Here is a 19,079-nt window from a genome sequence, read left to right on the forward strand (position 1 = left end):
GCAGGATGAGGACTTAAGAGAAATGAAGCTGGAGCCAGATCTTCAAAGATACTTTTGATGGCTGCCCACAGAAAAAAAGCCGTATAATTAATGCAGCTATATGTCAAACTCATAAATTACCTATGAAAAGCCACCTCTCATTTTTTCTCAAATAACAAGCAAGAGATTTGTGTCATTTGAGAAGGTTGCTCTCTGCTGCTGCAGCCTTCAGAAATGGCTTAGCCTGAAATGTTATCCTTGGTTTGACTGTCAGTATTAAAAAGTGTTTTGTGAAAAATACTCTTATTTGGGGAAAATTTTTAAGTCTTTGGAGCTGAAATGCTTCTACAATGTTTTTTTGGTTATCAGCACAACAGGGTTCAACCTCTAGTGATGGACAGTATCAAGAAGCGTGTGATGAGCTATTCTACACAGCACGAGGACCTCACCTGGAGGATTATTTATGTTGCCAGTGTTTTAGATCTGGACAGCGGCTGACCCCTGTAATATTAAGAGGTGTACAGTGGAGGAGCAGTACTCAGTCTGTACCCTCTGGCTTCGTAAAATCATAAAATCATTTAGGTTGGAAAAGACCTTAAGATCATTGAGTCCAACCATTAAGCTAACACTGCCAAGTCCACCACTAAACCATGTTCCTAAGTGCCACATCTACACGTCTTTTAAATACCTTCCAGGGATGGTGACTAAACTATCTGCCTTGGCAGCCAGTTCCAGTGCTTGATAATCCTTTTAGTGAAGAAACTTCTCATGACACCCAATCTAAACCTCCTCTGGCACATTTCCTCTCATCCTAGCACTTGTTACTTGGGAGAAGAGACCGACCCCCACCTTGCTACAAACTCCTTTCAGATAGTTGTAGAGAGTGATAAGGTCTCCTCGGAGCCTCCTTTTCTTCAAGCTAAACAACCTGAGTTCTCTCAGCTGCTCCTCACAGGACTTGTTTTCTCTTTATCTTCTCTTTCTGTCTTGTCTTGTTCTTGTTTTTTCTCTCTGATGACAGATATTACTGATTCATAGAAATAATTTCTAGCTTGGATTTTGTGGGGTGTAAAACCAGCTGGGCCAAGTGCCTCCCCAGCCAGACGACAGCTACAGAATACCACGGAGTTACATCAGAGACAACCCTGATCCACAAGACTTTGTTTTTGTAAACATACCCTCCTTACCAGGGTAACTGACTCCCAGAGGGCTCTCATACAAGTGGGGATTTCTTCTCTCACCCTGCCTCTCTTCAGTGCTTTGCATGAGCACTGTGCAGTTTCAAGGTATACTGCTGTCTCATCTGTAAGGGGATCAGAGTTTCCCTCGAATGGGATGGATCCCCGGAGAGAGTCACCCAAGAAAAACAACACGGAGCATCTAATTGGTAAGCCTTGTTTTTTGTGTGTGTGTGTGTGTTTTTTTCTCAATAACAATAAAAAGGAGCAAAACTAACCAAACAAAGTATGTTTGATCCCAGGCATTCATCACATCTCCCGCATAGGCTGGAGAAGAAAATTCAGAATCTGCCACTGTGAGTGACAGAACAAATCACTTCATACTGTCCTGCCACCATGTCGGTATCTACCTTCTGGCAAAATGGCCCCAGGGACTAAAATGACTGATTCAGCTATTGATACACTTCTGTATGTAGGGATGGGGTGCAAAGGGAAAAGTGTGAGTTAGGGAAGGTAGAAAAATTCTTCAGCCCCAAAAAGACACTTGATCTGTTTGGACTTGTGTGATGAACACCTGGTGCTCTCTTCAAGCAAGGGGACTGATGCCAAACCAAGTTGTTACTGGCAATGCATGCTGTTTTCACCGTTGTGTCTGGCCATGAGTGCCAGAGTGTCTGAATAGTGCGGTGGGACAAGGACGAGTTTTGACTAGATTGATTTGGGTGCTTGTAGAAAGCAGGAGGGTATCTAGTGGTTATAAGAGGCTGAGTCTACTCCACCTCTTTATTGCCGTAGGAGAGGGGTGATTTTTGCCTGCAGTTCTTTATATTCCTCACAAGACAACTTGGACATGAGCTTTTAATTTGCTTTTCAAGTTTGACACCTGCATCATGATTTTCTGTATCAAGTGTGTTCATGATGTACCATGATGTGTGTATCAAGAAAAAACAGTGAATCTTATGAGTGTCCTAGAGCTTTTTTCACAACTGCTGATTGATGAGCTCTCACATTTTGCAGTGTGTTGTCACTCTTGGTTTGCTCTGGACTGTAGACCCAATTGAGGTTTTTTGGTAGTTATGACGATTGTAATCCATGTACAAGTATGGCAAAACCAGGTCACTGGTATGTTGTGTTGTGACTGATCCTTATTCTTTACTATTGCATTTTTCTAGAATCTTCCATTTGTCTTGTGGTTAAATGGTTTGAAACTTCAGGGTAATCAGAGAACATTTGTGGTGGTTTTTGGGGAGCTAGGTCTGGATTCACTATTAAGAAGGCATACTTTCATATCTTGCTTTTGTCATTGGAATCTATGTTTTTGCTGGCATCAGGATCTCTAGGACAGTTCTCATGGAGAAGCATTCAGTTGTACTTTGTCAAGTTTTGGATGTGTGCTTTTTGCCCATAGCGGTGATAAGTGATATCTTGACCCCCTACCTCCTCTCAGCTGCTGAAATATCAATCTGCAGAGTGTGGGCATTTGTTCCCAGCCATTCCCCCCTGACTGTGGATTGTGTCATTCCTACCAGCCATCTTCATAGTGGTCTCAGGTGGGTGATGGCAGATAACATTACAATCCACAATTGCTTTTGAGGAGGTTCTTCATAGCTGGGTTTGGCACTGGAGAAAGAGATATTCAGACATTTTTCTGTAAGCTAATCATTTAGATGAAATAAAGAGCATGCAAAATGTTGAGTTCTGCTGAACAAAACATCCTTTCATTATTAATTTCCCCAAGTTTCAGATTAAGAATTGTGAATGATGCCCATTCCATGAGTTACCTTGATCTCTTTCTACTGATTAAAAGATGTTTAACTGCTGGTACTTCACATACCTGTTGTAGCCTGACACACCACTGGTTTAACGTGAAGTACACTGTGTGGCAAACAAGCAGCAGTGAAAGCGTTAAAGATTTTCACATTAAATCTTGAAAGTCCTTCCTTCATACACATAGCCTTAAGGTTTGCATGGTAATTTACTCAGGGGAGCTCCTCAAATCATTCCTAGCACTGACTGCAGAATGACTGATGATACCTCATGAAACGCCCAAGGATTTCAAATTACTGTTTGTTGGAAAGGATCAGGAGAAAAGGTGGACTCCTGGTGCAGCAATTCTGTGCCCAGCTCTCAGGGAGGCCTGAAACTTGGCCCTTTTAGACGCAAATGTATTTACGTGTGAGTGATTAAATCTGCAGCAGGGACCTCAGATGTGCAAAACTGCAAGCAGCAAACACCCAGGTTTGCAGTTAACATTGCCTGCAGGTGCAGTCCAGCTATGCACGGAGGTACCCAAGAGAGGAAGGAGCTGCAGGAGGGCTGTGTTGTGTCTCCTCCTCCGGGGTTGCTGGGGTTTTTCTGACAAACCTGTCCGTCCAGTCCTGCTCTGCTGGTCTGTTAGCTTGTGCCTTACAGATTGGGTAGCCTCACGCTGTTTCACTGTGGTGACAGGTTTTTTCTCACAAAGTATAAAATGAATTGTTCTCTATCAGTTTCTAGCTGCGTATAAATTTTATTTGATGTCAGAAATTCCCAGCACTACCCTATACCTTTGAAGTAACATATCCAAAGCACGCTACATCTTTCCATCAGCATGGGGGAGGTTCTCTGAGGAGACCTCTGAGCCTGTGTCCCTCTCTCCTGCCTCTTACCCTTGTGTTGGGAAACAGGCTGTGGTGTTCATCTTCCCATCTGCTAAAGCTCATGCCTGCAAAAATCCTCTTCTGCCCCAAACCTGGCAGCTGGGCAGCTCTTGGGGCTAGCCCAGCCTGCATCCCTGATGCTTCTGCTTTTCTCGTGACTCTCCTGATCCAAGGCATTTCTGTATTTAGCAGAATTCAGCTGACCTTGCAGCACTCTGTCCTGGTGGCAGGACTGGCCTGTTTCACTCCTTTCCCTCTTCCGAGTTGCTTCTGTGAGGACCTCAGCAGCTCCAACTGCTCTTCAAAGAGCAACAGCTCCTTGATCACATTTCCCTTACAAAGAGCCTCCCAAACTTTTAGTAGTTGAACAACAACTCACCACTGCCTTCCCTTCAGGCACTAAAATAATGAAATTATTTTGATGTATTTTGATTTCATTATAATGAAATAATAAAATTTCATTATAATGAAATTTTGGGATGGGATGAGCTGAACACAGTGAGAACTGCTCAAAATGCATGGACGTGCATTTTGACAGGCACTGATTTTGAAACTTCTGGTCCAGTGGATGAACTGGTCCATCAATATGCCTTAAAACGTTTATCTAAAGACAGCAGCTCCCCTCATTTTCCTTATTACCTGTTTCATACAAACGAAATCTTTTGCCCCATCCATGGCGCGCTGACAGAGATTCATATCCATTGGTACTCCACCCAATGTTTTATTTCTCATTCACAGCCTCCAGCTTTGGCAATGTCTTTTATCTTTCCACTTCCTTTTCTGTTGCAAAATGTACTTTCTGAACCTTTTAACCTTTGGTGCAGAAGGGCCATAAGGTTAGATGTTTGGTTAGGTGTTTTACAGCTTTCAGTGAGTGATGGGAGTGAGGAAGAGGGAGTGAGTCTCTGTGGACTTTGCAGTCCATCATGATTGCTCTGGGCTAGATCTACATCCCTTGGATATCTCTTTTCAAAATTTGCATTCATTGCACTTCTTTCCTTTTTTTTTTTTTTTTTTTAATAGCTGACAGGCGGGAAGGAATTGGTGTCTGTGGCTGGATCCTGGTTTCCTTTTCATTCCTCCTGGTGCTTATTACCTTTCCTATTTCTATCTGGACATGTATCAAGGTAAGCTAGTGGGATTTGAGGCACATAAACACCACTCTATTATCATCGCTGTTACTTATGTTTATTGATTTATTGATTTTGTTATGACACTTCACATTCACTTTTAGGAAGTCATAAGGGCTTGTAGTGAAGATGTGGTCTGGGACCAAGATCCATGTTCCTTCACTGACTTTCTATATCTCCGCAACTTACTCATTTAGTTTCTTCCATTCTCAATTTCCATCACCAGTTAAACTTCCCTGCTTTACAACACTGGGAGAATAAATCTACAAACTTTTCTGAAGAACTCATATTTCATACTGCCAGCAATAGTGATTAACTTAAGTCCATGGGACCACGGATCCCTGCATTGAGTGACTATATAACCTAAACCCACAAAATGCCCCTTCAATACATGGGCATAATATGATTAATTTAAAGCAATTTTTAGGGGTGAGTTACCAGGGTGATTGCCCTGAATACCAGGCCTTGAGTAGTTCTAATGATATACTAACCAAAGTAGTTAGCTAGGTCATCTGAGGTGAGATATACTTTGCACAGCTCCTCTGAGTGTAGCGCTGATGTTGAGGGAATTGTGGGTAGCCTCATTAGATCAGTGGCAGTTCTTTCATATTTGATCTGTTTTGTAACCTGTTTGCAGGGCCAGGGCCAGGGTCTGAGTTTTTCCAGCATAGGATGAGGTGAGAAGAAGGCATAAGATGCCTGGTGATTTGCAGCTTTGTTGATTCCTATATTATTTGTACTTTTTTCACATTTAATATGGATGCCAAAGATTAAAAAAATCAGACCAGAATGTGGGAATAGAATTAGTTGTAAAATTCTAAATTTAAAATATTTTCCTAGGTTATCAGAGAATATGAACGTGCTGTTGTATTTCGGCTGGGACGTATACTGTCTAAGAAAGCAAGGGGACCAGGTGAATGCATGCAGTTTTATTCCATTAAGATGCACTGTCTTTGTTTTATTACAATGCACTCTAACCACATAGAGAATTGCAGAGGTCCATGAAATCCTTCTCCTGGCATGGGGGGTATGAGATGGTCCTCTCTGCTGCAGTTCCTTTACCTGCAGGCTGTTTTTCTGAAGAGAAGAAAGAGCCACTCCCCTGTCACAGCACAACACAGAAGGTTGATGACCTTGATACCAGGTACAGCTTTGCTGTTGAGTAGGTTGTCAACAGAAGGTTGAGCTCATGCTGTAGGCACTGGTGGAGGACCAGGGAGGTTTAAATGCAGCCTTCAGGTTTCAGACTCTTTTGAGTGTCTATGGCCACCCTCCCTGTACCTCACTTCCAACACCGCTTGTTGCTGCCAGCTCTTTAGCTGTCTTCTGCTCTGAAAATGGTAAATGGGACAGGGCAGGGACACTGTGCAGCTATACAGAGTTTGTTACAGTCACCTAGGATCAGGTTACAAATCACAAATACAAACCAAACCCAACAACATGAGGTATTTACATTGGTGCAGTTACCACCTCTGTGCAATGGAACTGGGCAAACTGGAAGTTGAAATAAGAGGAAAAAAATCCTTTTCATGTTCTGTCCTTCCTCTTGAATAATAGCCATGTGGTCCAAAGAGCAGCTAGAGCAGGTTCAGAGCTCTCCTGCGTGGCTATGGGCACCTAAGCAAGGTGTTGAGATTAGAAGAATAGTTATGTCAAGTCTCCCTCTCCAGTGAAGGGAGAGTGGGGACTCCTTCACAGGACAGGTCAGATCTTGGGACAACATTCCTCATGTGGGAGCCTACAGGTGGTGCAGGAATCACGACCTGGGAGATGTCTTTCCTGGGGACACACATACTGTACCATAAATGGCTTATGATCCAAGGAGGGGAAACTAAACAAAGCCATGGAAGGAATTTTTGCCAGGTCTCGTGACAGATTTGAGAGCAGAACTGGAATCTGCCCATTCCTAGTCCAGAGCCCTAGGTCATTAAGCTCTAATAAATTCACATTATTTGCATATATCTGTGTTTCCCTCTCTTATTTGAAAATGCAAAATATCACTGTCATCACCTCCTGTAGCAGAAAGGACAACTATAGTAATAAGATGGGCTCATTCCCAGCCCTGAGGATATTTCTATCTGTTTGCTTTGTACAGGATACATGGTTCTAGACTTAGCTTTCAGAAGTATTTCATCTAATTATTTTTATTTTTCAGGTTTGATCCTCGTACTTCCATGTACAGATATGTTTGTCAAGGTTGATCTTAGAACAGTTACCTGTAACATTCCTCCACAAGAGGTAACCATTCTCTAGCAGCCATCTAAGATAGAAATAAGAGATAGAGTTGATTCACAATCAAAAATAATGCAGGTGTTTTATAATCTTGCAGCTGTGAACTACCATATAAAATTTAGCTTATTTGCTGTGTATTCTGACTTTCAAACTGCTTACAAAGCAACTTTTACTTAGGAAAACCTGCACATGCATTGTTGCAGGCCAAGCAAACTCCTCTTGCTGATGTTCAGAACTGTGAGATAAATGATGAGACAGGGGGGTAGAACTCCAAATGGAAGACAGAGAGGATAAGAGAGGAGAGGCTAAAAAATTCCCAATGGTATATATACATGGAAATGAATCAATAGACTAGTGTAAGATATCCAGAAATGAATGTCTAAATAAAACTGGATCTGACTTGCAGCTCGCCATTCAAAAAAGCTTTCACTGATGTAGTTGCTGCTTGAAGGTATGCACACTCTATGTGTGTCTGAAAAGGCAAATTATGTATGGGTAACAAATCTCCTTAAATTAACAGGAATTAGCAGATGTCCCCAAAACTCACATTGAAGCAGAAATGGAGGGGCATATCTTTAGGCATTCTGCTGACAAACATTGATTGAATAATTTAATGTGAAGAATCAGTTGCTGAGCAATTCCTGTCATCCTGATAAAGTTTTTGCTCCATGTGGCCCCAGCCCTACTGCCGTACAATGCTTCTGCTCATGGAGTTGACATGCTGTCCCCTTCCTTACACAAAGAGCAGAGGGGAAAGAGATGGGCCCAGGACCCCTTTGGCCCCAGGATTGCCCGTTATGTTCCCCAGGAGTTGTTTCTTGGACCATTATCTTTCTGTAATCACAAAGAGCCTTTTCTCAGAGCGCAGGTTGCAGGGATGGATGCATGTGGTGGAATGAAAAATGTCTCCCGTGAAACGGGAGACTAGAAGGAAGATGGTTGCAGTACTTGTGCTGTACAAGGCTTAGCAGCTTTTGGCAGGGCTTCTGTGAAGCATTTACTTGCAGGCAAAAGACGCTGAGGAGGGAAGAGGTAGTGGAGCATTGTCAGTGCTCCACTGAGGCCAACTACCTGCTGAGGCACAGGGGACTTATCTGGCAAAGGATGACACAAGTCCTCTATGAATACTTCAATATTTTTCAGGGGTTCTTCTCACAATTTCTTGCACTTTGCTTTGCATTTTTGTTTTAATTTGCTGGTGTTTCTTACAAATACATTGTTTAGGGGAAGTAGCACAGATCTTCCAAACTACATACAATGTATAAAATAATTAATGGCCTTTCTACAAGAAAGGAAGAGGATAACCATCATTTATTATTGCAGAAGAAATTAATTCAAATTATTAGATTCACTTATTATAGAAACTGTTGTTTAAAGGTTATATGTACAACATTTTGACTCATTTTAAACTTTGGTGGTGCTGGATAACTTCCTTGAATTCTCAGGGGAATGGCAAAGAACCCCAAATAAATTCTTAGTTTCTTTGAATTATCAGGGCCTTTTCCTCACTAAAGGGATAAAAAATTATTGCCTTTCCTTGGCAAATGATGTGTTATGGGATCCTTCTCTAATTCTGTACATTTCTCAAACGCAGATTCTCACGAAAGATGCCGTTACTACCCAAGTTGATGGGGTGGTGTACTACAGGATCCACAGTGCTGTCAGTGCTGTTGCTAACATCACTGATGTCCACTCAGCTACCTTCCTCTTGGCACAGACAACCCTGAGAAACGTTCTGGGTACACAGAGCTTGGCTCAGCTCCTGGCAGGTCGTGAGGAGATTGCACACAGTATCCAGGTAAATCTGGCTCTCAAAATTCACTGACAAGCATGGAGATGTGTTCTGGGGAGTAGAAAATTAGAAATAACCTCTCTTTCTTTCTTCAACAATGATAACAAAATTTTCCTTTATGTTTTCTTTATACATCTTATTGCTTAAGAGTCAGAAAGAGTTATTCCAAAGGTATTTCCCCAGGTTCTTGCAGAAGAGTTATTTCCTAACAAAAAGCAACAAAGGTTCAAAATTATCCAGTGACCTGAATAAATCAGTTTAGTCTTTGCACAGAGGCTGCAGCAAGTGGTGAGAAAGAAGTCTGGTGCTCGTGGGCAGCTCTATCTTGAGCAGACCCTTGATTGAGGTTTAGTCAAGGCAAAGCTCATATCTCCTGTCATAACAACTAAGAGTACGGAACGAGTTGTTTTATGCTTTAAAATGCCATCTGTTTTGGTTTTTTATTTTGGCAGCTAAGGAGAAGAAATCCAACATCTGATTTACTCTTTTCAGTCAGAGGTGAGGCATAGTCAAATCAAAGAGAGATTGAGCCCCTCTCCAGCCAGGAGAGTGGCCATGGGCAGAGCCATGGTGGTGACGTGGATTGCAGTAGCACCCAGGAGCCTGAACACAGAAGAGCTGCAGGGCTGTGCTGTGTCTTTTACCCACAGGGTCCTTTTACAGTGTTGTGGTGTTTAGGAAGTTGCTGTAGTATTACTTTGTAAGAGGGAGAAGTTTGGTAAGTACCCACCTAAAGAAAGGATGGGGATCATAATTTAGAAGGTCATAGAGAAGCCACACAGGAAACACTGGTGTTGATCAGCAAATTTCATAAGGTTGCAGTACCCACTGTATGCACACTGTGTTGGACGTTAGTGCCCCTGGAGGGCTCCGTCTTTCTGTCATGCAGGTTTGCACGCTCCTTTTCCTTCTGTCCAAGTGGCAGGTTACATTGTGTGATTTTCTCTCTGCCATCACTGTGCTCTTCATGGTGCGTTGTGTGTTTGTCCCTAAGGCTATCCTTGACAGTGCCACAGAACAGTGGGGAATCAAAGTGGCCCGAGTGGAGATCAAAGATGTCAGGATTCCTGTGGCCATGCAGAGGGCAATGGCAGCCGAAGCAGAGGCTGCTCGAGAGGCAAAAGCTAAGGTGAGACCCACAGCAATGTCTACCCCCAAGCTCCCATATCCTTGTCCCAGGCATCCAAGTGCCTGTTTGTTTCTTCCTAATTGAAAAGGTGGATTTTCCCCACTATGGGCAGTGTCACATGCCATTTCCTTTTATCTTACTTTGCAGGTTGTGGCAGCAGATGGAGAAATGAATGCTTCTAAAGCCCTCAAGCAGGCCTCCATGGTGCTGGCTGAGTCTCCAGCAGGTCTTCAGCTGCGCTACCTGCAAACGTTAACGACCTTGGCAGCAGAGAATAATTCCACCATTGTCTTCCCTCTCCCTATAAATATACTTGAGAGTTTGGGGCAGAAAAATAAAGGGGGATAGAGACTGTTCTACGCTAGCTCCTTGGGCAGAGGTTTAAAGGGTTTCCCAGGAAACAAGGGGTTCTAGGTTACCAGAATTAAAGTAGAAGCATACTTGTGTCCTCTGTACCAAAAATAAGAGTAAAAATAGTTTAATGACCACACATAGCTCCCACATTAGGAGACAGCATTTGCAGAGTTCAGGCACTAAGCAATTTCAGCTTAGACTCATCTCCAAGTGAAATGGAAGAAAATATTTAAAATGCAATAAAATATGTAAAATGCATGTTAGACCTAATATGAAATTTTAATGATGCTTTCACCACATTTTACAGAGTCTTGAGTGTAGCAATTATTTGGTGAACTGTCTGCTAAGCAAGAACCTCTGAGCTCTTGATGTACTCCACACAGCAAAAGGGTCAGATGCTGGTATTTAACTCAAGTCGTGTGGAGTGGAAAGAAGGATTTGGCCCCTAACCTTAGAGGTATTCTTTCATAACTATTAGCAGAATTACTGGATAATTGGTATGTCAGTGGAACAGCCTATTCTTTATCTTATATGAGTAAAAATTAGTACTTGCTTTACTGACCTCAGCTGAATTTTGCCATAGCACTGACATTTCTATAAACTCAGTAATAAAAGGAAGAGAATATATGCCCATGCATTATGGTCTCATTTCTTAAATCTGAAAGCTGGGGCAAACCTTGAGGAAAACAAATTGTCCTATGTTAATTTAAGTGTCTGTCTTCACACTTTCAGGAGTTTTCTTATCCTCCCATGCAGATGACATGAAGCAGTAGTGCAGGTTTTCATAAAATAGCCTTCCCCACCCTCCACCCATGCAATGCCTGGCAGCTGAGCAGGGAACATGGCTGATATCTGAGTTCAGCTGCCATTATACCCGAGTTTACAGCCTTCAAATAGAGCTGGGCAGTTCACATTGCTGGCATGCAGTGATGGGCTGTCTGCTATGAATCTGAAGACTATTGTGGAGTAGGTGTTCTGGTAGGTGTTGCTGATGTGTAGGGTCTTCTCCACACAAGGCTCAGTGCTGCCCCTCCTATCCAGTAGGGTCATTTGACTCCAGATTAACCAGATCAACATGGACCTACTAATTATCATATTGTTGCTACAGGCCCTCTTACTTTTAGTGCAATGTAACACAAGCTGTCCAGGTGGCAAATTTTTGCACTCAGTAGCTGCTGGCATGAAGACAGTGGTGTGAGCATCTGAGGATGGTGACCTGTTCAACAAACACAGCTTTTTAATGCAGCGTTTTTTCTGCTTCAGTCAAACTGCCAAATGGCATTTTGCTGGCAAACTAAAGAAGTAAAACCTTTATTTGCAAGTCACCTACTTATCAGTGTTATCAAATCATTTTCTACAGACTTTTTCTTATCCTAAGAAAAGAGAGGTTTTGAGTTCGGGGGTTATTTTTTATTGTCCATTTGTGGAAGCCTTTATAACTGTGGCAGCAAAACTCCTACCTTTCTCTGACAAATATTGCATCTCCACTATAGAACCATTTGCATAGCCAGAGAAGCAGAAATGCTTTAGAAAAATGCAACCACAGATTGCGTCAGGTTTTTTTAAAAGTAATGCAAATTAATTAAACTCTAAAAAAAGAAAATCTTGAAAGACACATTACTACAAAGTGCAATTAAAAAGCAATTCTGTGCCCTCAGTGAGCTACCAGCACTAACTAGCCCATGCAGGAGTCTTGGGTCAGGCACAGGACACATCCAGTCCAGTTGCACATCCCTGATGCTGGGCCGGTCCCACTTCCCTCTTCAGAAGTGCATATGGGAATCTGCTGTGGTATGAGCCAGGGTCATTTTGTCCCCTACATGAGAACTCACACATAAAATCAGAAATTCAGTGTGTTGAAGTCTGAGTGGTAGTATCTCTTTTCTTTTAGCAGCAGTGTAACACAGGCTGTACTTGGTAAGCCCAGGAATGCCCAGTCTTCTTTCTGACCCATGCAAATTTCTTGGCCTTTTAAAGTTTAGTGACAATGACTGCAGCTATGTAAGCACAGTATTTTTTCATTTGATCCCATGCAGGATAGTTGCATTGTTGTATAACAGATCAGGGAGACAAATTCTTGCTCTCTCTTCATCAGTGTCAGGGACAATAAACACAATAACTAGTAGAGTAACTGCAATTTTTGTTATATTATACCCCCCCCCCCCCCCCCCATACATACACCTACAAGAAGATACTCCAATCAGCAAAACAGATAGCAAGAGAAGCAGCTCTGCAATGTTTCAGGTGCCACTCTGACGTACAGACTTTGCAAGAAAAATTCAGGAAGGAGCTGAGTTGCAGTCACACGGGTAGGATGTGGGGAGCAGAGCGATCGTTCAGAAGAGGCACAGGCTGTCAGGCGTGTTCATGAAGTCCTGCAGGTGAGCACAGGCTTGCCTGTGCAGGGTGGTGCGGCACTCGCTGTCTTCTGGAATTTTCTCTACCCAGGCTTGTGCATCAAGGAAGTACTGCATCCTGAGTGCAAGTGGGACAGGTAAAAGACATGAGTCACTACTGCTGACCTGCAGCAACAGGGAAGTGTAAACCTCGTGGGGCTGCATCCCTCCACCAAGGCATCTCTGAGATTAGGAGGAATTATACTAGCCAAGAAACTTGCCTGAAACTTGCTGGGACAAACCTGGCCATACTAGTGTTTTGAGTTACACCAGGTAAGCTTGGGCTAAGTTTCTATTTGAGTTTTCTGGGGAGGCACAAAAAGCCCCCGTAAACACCAATGAGACATGGTGAAGGAGCGTTTAGATTCAACAGAGTATCTCAAAATGGTTCCTTATTTTCTGTGGTGAGGGACCATGTAGCTTCTGGCATTTTATGACTGGGCTGGAGAAGACTTTAGAGGTTACAACTCTGCTTGGAGTCTTTGGTCTTTAGCAGGCATCTGTTGAAGAAGGCCCCCTGACTTAAGCACTCACATTGGTGTCCTACAGAGATGGAGAGAGGGGACCTTTTAAAGTTTTAGGAAGTGGTGTTTACAATTCGATTGAGAAGGTCTCCCTCCTACAAGCTTTCAAAGGTATTAACTTTCTCCAGTTCTGCGCAGCGAAATTAAACATTTAAGATGGCTTCCTCACTAAATACTTAATAGTCATACTGAATTCCTCACCAGATAATTCCCTTGAGAAATGAGAAGATAAATTCCCAATGAGGAATGAGAAGAATGATGTATTTGCATGCATGAAGTAACAGAAGCTTTGAGAGCTGTTTTTAGCCACAGTCCCACCCATTTCTTTTGCAAACACAGGACTTGTGTAAGGCTTTTGCAGTAGATGGAACTGTGGAGTGTTTCCTATTCTTCTTTTCTAGCTGTAAGTTTTTAACCCAGTGAAGTGAGGGCCAGATTTTGATTCCGAAAAGTGTGGGAACCAGGCTCTGCACGGATAGATGAGCTGATGGATTTGGGTGGCTCAGCTCTTCCCCACAGCTTGCCTTTTGCCTACTGTTAGTTAAGTTACTCTTCACATTTTAGTGATGCCGACAGAATCAGTCCCTAAGAAATTTGGCCCTCCTTTTGCTTTCTGGAGGTATTCTAATAGTTTGAGTAACCTCTGGATTCATGGTCCACGATAGCAGCCACTGCTTCTCAGAAACCATTGCACTTACTTGTTGTTGCAATCAACCGTTTGCCCATCTTTCCCCATGAGGAGGTACCGTTTGCCAGTGACCATGTTTAGCTTGCACGTGGACCGCGTTAGGAACTGTCGGTGGGCATCCACTTGGATGCTTTCATCAGCAGCTGTGACAAGAGAAGAGAAAACCCCATGAACTTTTCTGATAAAGAGTAGAACCATAGCCCACAGGACACAACTCCCTGTAGTCATTTACTCCACTGCTAAGCCAAGGTAATATTTCATTCGGGGGATGTGGCTTGACATGGGAGTAAGTGACCATGCTATGGTAGGATATATTTCCTTTAACATTACCTGACAAAAAGTAAGCCATTTCTGTCTTAGCTGGCTGTCTTGGCCTCCTCAGTAGTTACTGAAGGAGCTGTTTTGTTATAGCGATCTTTCAGGCTTTATGGAGTTTGTTTAAATCTCAGAGATTGAAAGAAAAGCCAAAGGAGAAAGAAAACATGCTATTGTATATTTCAGATTGCTCAGGCTTATAGTGGTCTTAAAAGCTAGCAAACTAAATTCAGATGTCTTGAGGATCAACAATGCTGCACGGAGTATTGAAAACTCATTCTCCTTAGCACACCTGACCTGAACTTCACTGATTTAACCTTTACAGTATTCCCTCTGAAGTTGATATGCAGGACATGGGCTTGGTGATCTCCACATTAAAGTAACTTTGAAGATTCTGGTCTGGATTCTGGCCCAGAGGATTATTCATTCAGGAGCTGCACTGCCTATTACAGAAATGGACATCCAAGGCAGAAAAGAAGGGTAGTCAGATACTGCAATGACATGAGAGCTGGAAAGAGACTTATTCATCAGACTAACGCATGTCATGAGGATACTGTGTTGTTTGGCTAGAACAACAGTTTTCAAAGTCCATTTAGAAAAAAAAAAAATCAAATAACAGCAATATTCTAATCTCATACTTTCTACATTGTGAAATGTCATGCACAACTGTGGTGACAAATTCAATATTAAACCATCTTAAATTACAGGCAAAACAACACAGTCTAGAACCTTGTGCATCCTCTGCTTTCTAAATTATTATATTACATGTATGGAAAGTCTAGTATTCAAAATAAAATCCTAAGAGTAGAATAAAAACCTGAAGTAGAATATTTTAACACTAATAAGATTTCAGAAAAGTTGACGTAGAGTGCTAATCTGTGAAACCTAGCATTAAGAGCCTTATCTATTTCCTAGCTAAAACTTGCATTAAGTTTACATATAGTACTTATAGGCCAGAGAAAAGTCAGTCTTCAATATTGTATGCTGTTTTACATCTGCATTCTTCCAAAGAATAATAGAGTATTACAGGTTTTCTCATATAATCCAAGACCTTTCTACATGCTGTAGAAATTCTATTAGAATTCAATTCTAAATTGTCCCTTTTCTACATGCTGTACTGAATTTTCATTTTGTTCAATTAATGCAAAGATGGATGAGAATTACTTGAGAAAACGATGGTGTTATGCCTCAGGTTCATTGTGCTTAAATTACCATCATGTTTCTTGGTTCATATGCTTCACATATGGCCTAACACAGTTCAGACTCTGGGGATCATAAGCATCTGAGCTATTACTTTAACAGGTTATTGTGTAATTTTCAATTCTAAATCTCCAATTTAAAAAAACCCAAACCAAAACAAAACCATAATATTCTAAAGTATCCAAGCAGAATTTAGAGGAAACAATTACTTCAAGTTTTAGAATCTATAAGGTGTCTGTGTGGGAGGAAAATAAGGATTCTGTTCTATTTTGCATGGGCCATACTATTCACCTAAAGGACTCATAGGACAGCATAAACATTAGCCATCCAAAACACATGCTCTAATCCTATTAATAATCAAAGTAATATGAGGACTGCACATTTGCAAAATTCTCTTTTGCTAGCTCCCAAACACAAATAAGTGTTTCCATCTGTCTTCTGAACCAATTCTTTATTTGCAAGGAGTGATACTGAAATAATGCCAGGGGTCCGGAGAACGAGAATTTACCCTACTAATTCTCACCTACCCTTGATGATGGCAACAGAGACCAAGCTCAGTCAAAACAGCCACAGAAAATACAAAAGATAACAACTCTAGTTCAGTCATGAGCTGATTTGGATGCAACACCTTGAATTTTCTTCATCATTGTGGCTTCATGCTTCTTCCCAGCCTTTCTCAAGCCTGCTGAAACAGTCTTCATAGCCTACTGCTGCTCATAAACTCATACAGCACAAACCAAAGGGTATTTTAAAAGGATCAAAAAGAAGGAGGTGAGAATGGGAGAAGTTGTCTCTTCCCTTCAACTTCAGATTCAGAGGATGTTTCTCTCAGCTGCCAAGAAACAAAATCGTTCCAGTGCTTCCCTGTGAGTTGTGAGTACAAAGGCATTGGGGCCCAGAGCTCTAAATCCTTTTAGATTCTGTAGGTTTTCTGGAGGTATTGACGAAACTTTCCACCATGGTACTGTAATCTCCCATAGCTGGTGTTTTGATTACTAGGTACATTATCATTTCCCTGCGTATGGAAAGCCCTGGGTATGACTGATTGCTGTCTCTGGAATCACAAAGTGTGGGCCTGATTTTCTGACAGGAACTGGACATTGGGTACAGATCACAAGTTATGTGCCATGAAGTATTGTGTGACATCGCCAATCCCCTGGGCAAAGATCAAAGGAGTGAGATAATTATTCTGTTCTTGGCAGGGAAGATTTTTAAATCTTTGAAGTTGCTTTTTAAAGGCAATCTCTGGCTACCAAACTCAAAACTGACAACCACATGATGCCACCGTGGTTGAAGCCTGAGATGTCGTCTGACAGCCTCTCCAGAAATTACTTTGAAGAATATCAGTGTTCACTGATGCTGCTTATAAAGTTCACATGGGGACAGCTGAGATGTCAGGCCTGCAAAAGGACATTGTCTGAGAGCAGTGCAAATCTTTACACTGCACCTAAAGAAATAGAAAGTCCTTTTTGTTGTTACCACAATTATTAAAGTTCTAGAAGTTTTCCTTTGTTCACTGACTGCAGGCAAGTCATTATGGACAACTCTTAGCCTGTTCTGCAAGGGTTGCAAGTGCTTAATAATTAACAAGTACTTAAAATCTTCATCTAGTATCAAAAGAGAGGTCAGTGGATATGATTAAGTAGAAAAAAATGTGGGTCAATAACAGCAGTCTACAAAGTGAAATAGTTGATGCAGAAGACCTAATATCCACACTATGCCTGATTTTGGAGGGTTTATCTTAGACTAGTTCCAGTTTGGAGCCATGGACTGAATGAATCTGGAATGTCTTCTGGTTTAGTTTCATCTGAAAGAGTTGAAGCTCACGTACTCTGGCATTGCTGCACAGTGTGAACCAAAGAAACCTACCCCTGAGCTAAACTGAACAGTGAGGTAGCTGCACCAGATGATCCTTGCAAGAAATCAGTTGTCTTGCAAGCCTAGTGTAGAAGTATATCTGATCCTACTTTCTAAGGCAAGAGAAGGCATCTGCATAGCTTATACTGGCTAACCTTTACTCAACCTAGTTTTGCTACAGGTGAATGAAAGGAGCGAAACATTTTGATACTTACTGGCTTTAAGGATTCTGTGGATTTTGGCCTCATAGTAATCAAAAACATTCTTCTGTGTACTGTTGAGGAGCTCCACCTCATACGCTGCAACAGACAACAGCTATGTGAGGCCAGATGGAAACATGAAATTGCATCTAAAAACTGGAACATAGGTATGCTTTTACCAGATGTCTATATAGAGGCCAGTGTACTATCCAATTGCAAATCATGGGGGTATGAAAGACAACAGGATAGTAATCCTGTATACCTAATATGCTTTTAGAAAGTCAGGTATTAATCAACAACCTCTATATTTGTATTCCTTTTGTGCATTTTTTTTTAAAAGAAGCTCCTATATGATTAGGTTTTCATCTTTCCTGTCCTGTTAGAATCTAATTTACCAAAGCTGCTGAACTGGTTTTCCTTCAGTAGCTCTTCCAACTTTCCATCCAAAGAAGAGGCCAGAAAGACAAATTAACAAAGGAGAAAATATTTCTCTAGCTCCACAGAAGGAGCTGCTGAGCTATAGCATGCCATGAAAAACCTGCTATTTATCTCCATCCTGTAACATTAGGGATGTAGGGGATGGTGATCCTCACACCACAGGTCTTTTCTAAACCATGTAATGTAATGTCGTCCATTTATCCCACCCCCAGCATCCCACTGCATCTTTACGAGGCCTTTACTTTTTCCTTTCACCCCCCTGGTAACTGTGATATCACACAGCTTCATTTCATCTCCTCAGCTTCTAGGCCAGATACAGAAACCCTACTCATTTCAGGAGAGGTCTGGGCATATAAAACTACAAATTTATCCTTATTAAAAAGAACTATGGTTAAACTAAACTGACAGTTGTCTTTCAAGACTTACCATAATCTGCAATAGGGTAGTAGCAGACAAAACTGAAGCGTGTGGTTTGTGTTATAGCTTTACTGAAAGTTGATCTTTGTCTTGGGCAGGGACCTAGAGTGAAGAAAATAAATTAGACGCCTGTCTCTGTGGACAGGGATATGAAGATAGATATAGTTTACACATGCTCATTCACTCAACATTGTAACAGAGAATAAAATCACAACTTTCTTAGAGGTGTGGTGGAGGGATTTTGCATACATACGCACATGTATATATACATTGCATTCAACTATCAAATCAGTTGTGGATATCTTAACAAAAATGTTTCAATTTGGTACCGAACATCCTAGAGGATACTTTGTGTCCTGTGTTATGCATTAGGATAATTGTAATGATCCTTTCTGGGCTTAACAATTCTCATGTTAATGGTTTGTAGAAGTAACTACTTTTAGAGTGGCCTATTTAGTCATTCCTTACCTTCTGCACACTGACAAACACTGGCGTGGCACACCTTTGAAAGCATGGCGCTGTGCTTGGGCGCACTGTAGAATATGCTGCACTTTCTGTCTGTGGAGAAGAAACAAAATAGCTTGTCTCATAGAGCTCAGGTGGAAAAGACT

General features: G+C 41.7%; 2 protein-coding genes across 2 annotated transcripts in view; one reads left to right on the forward strand and one right to left on the reverse strand.

Annotated features, from left to right (window-relative positions):
- Positions 1-1,260: 1,260 nt before the first annotated feature.
- STOML3 (stomatin like 3) lies at positions 1,261-10,474 on the forward strand. The gene is made up of 7 exons (XM_074815802.1): positions 1,261-1,366; positions 4,820-4,923; positions 5,767-5,839; positions 7,082-7,164; positions 8,753-8,956; positions 9,945-10,079; positions 10,227-10,474. Exons 1-7 carry the CDS (start codon positions 1,315-1,317, stop codon positions 10,425-10,427), a joined length of 852 nt encoding a protein of 283 aa, XP_074671903.1. The 5' UTR covers positions 1,261-1,314; the 3' UTR covers positions 10,428-10,474.
- A 1,347-nt stretch (positions 10,475-11,821) lies between these two features.
- Positions 11,822-19,079, reverse strand: part of LOC141919713 (complement C4-A-like) — a 51,129-nt gene continuing 43,871 nt past the window's right edge. Inside the window, exons 39-43 of the mRNA XM_074815801.1 lie at positions 18,937-19,026; positions 18,478-18,570; positions 17,629-17,712; positions 14,052-14,184; positions 11,822-12,908 (exon numbers count right to left, since the gene is read on the reverse strand). Coding sequence (XP_074671902.1) covers positions 12,770-12,908; positions 14,052-14,184; positions 17,629-17,712; positions 18,478-18,570; positions 18,937-19,026 — 539 coding nt within the window. The 3' untranslated portion in view covers positions 11,822-12,769. The remainder of the gene's footprint in view (positions 12,909-14,051; positions 14,185-17,628; positions 17,713-18,477; positions 18,571-18,936; positions 19,027-19,079) is intronic.

This window comes from Strix aluco, chromosome 2, assembly GCF_031877795.1.
Source record: "Strix aluco isolate bStrAlu1 chromosome 2, bStrAlu1.hap1, whole genome shotgun sequence".
Lineage (NCBI taxonomy): Eukaryota > Metazoa > Chordata > Aves > Strigiformes > Strigidae > Strix > Strix aluco.

Bases quoted from the DNA above. Each gene is read 5' to 3' on its own strand.
- STOML3 (XM_074815802.1), top strand. From the start codon at position 1,315: ATGGATCCCCGGAGAGAGTCACCCAAGAAAAACAACACGGAGCATCTA. The intron at 7,165-8,752 runs GTAACCATTCTC...TCTCAAACGCAG, and splicing joins GTAACATTCCTCCACAAGAG to ATTCTCACGAAAGATGCCGT. The intron at 10,080-10,226 runs GTGAGACCCACA...CTTACTTTGCAG, and splicing joins CTCGAGAGGCAAAAGCTAAG to GTTGTGGCAGCAGATGGAGA.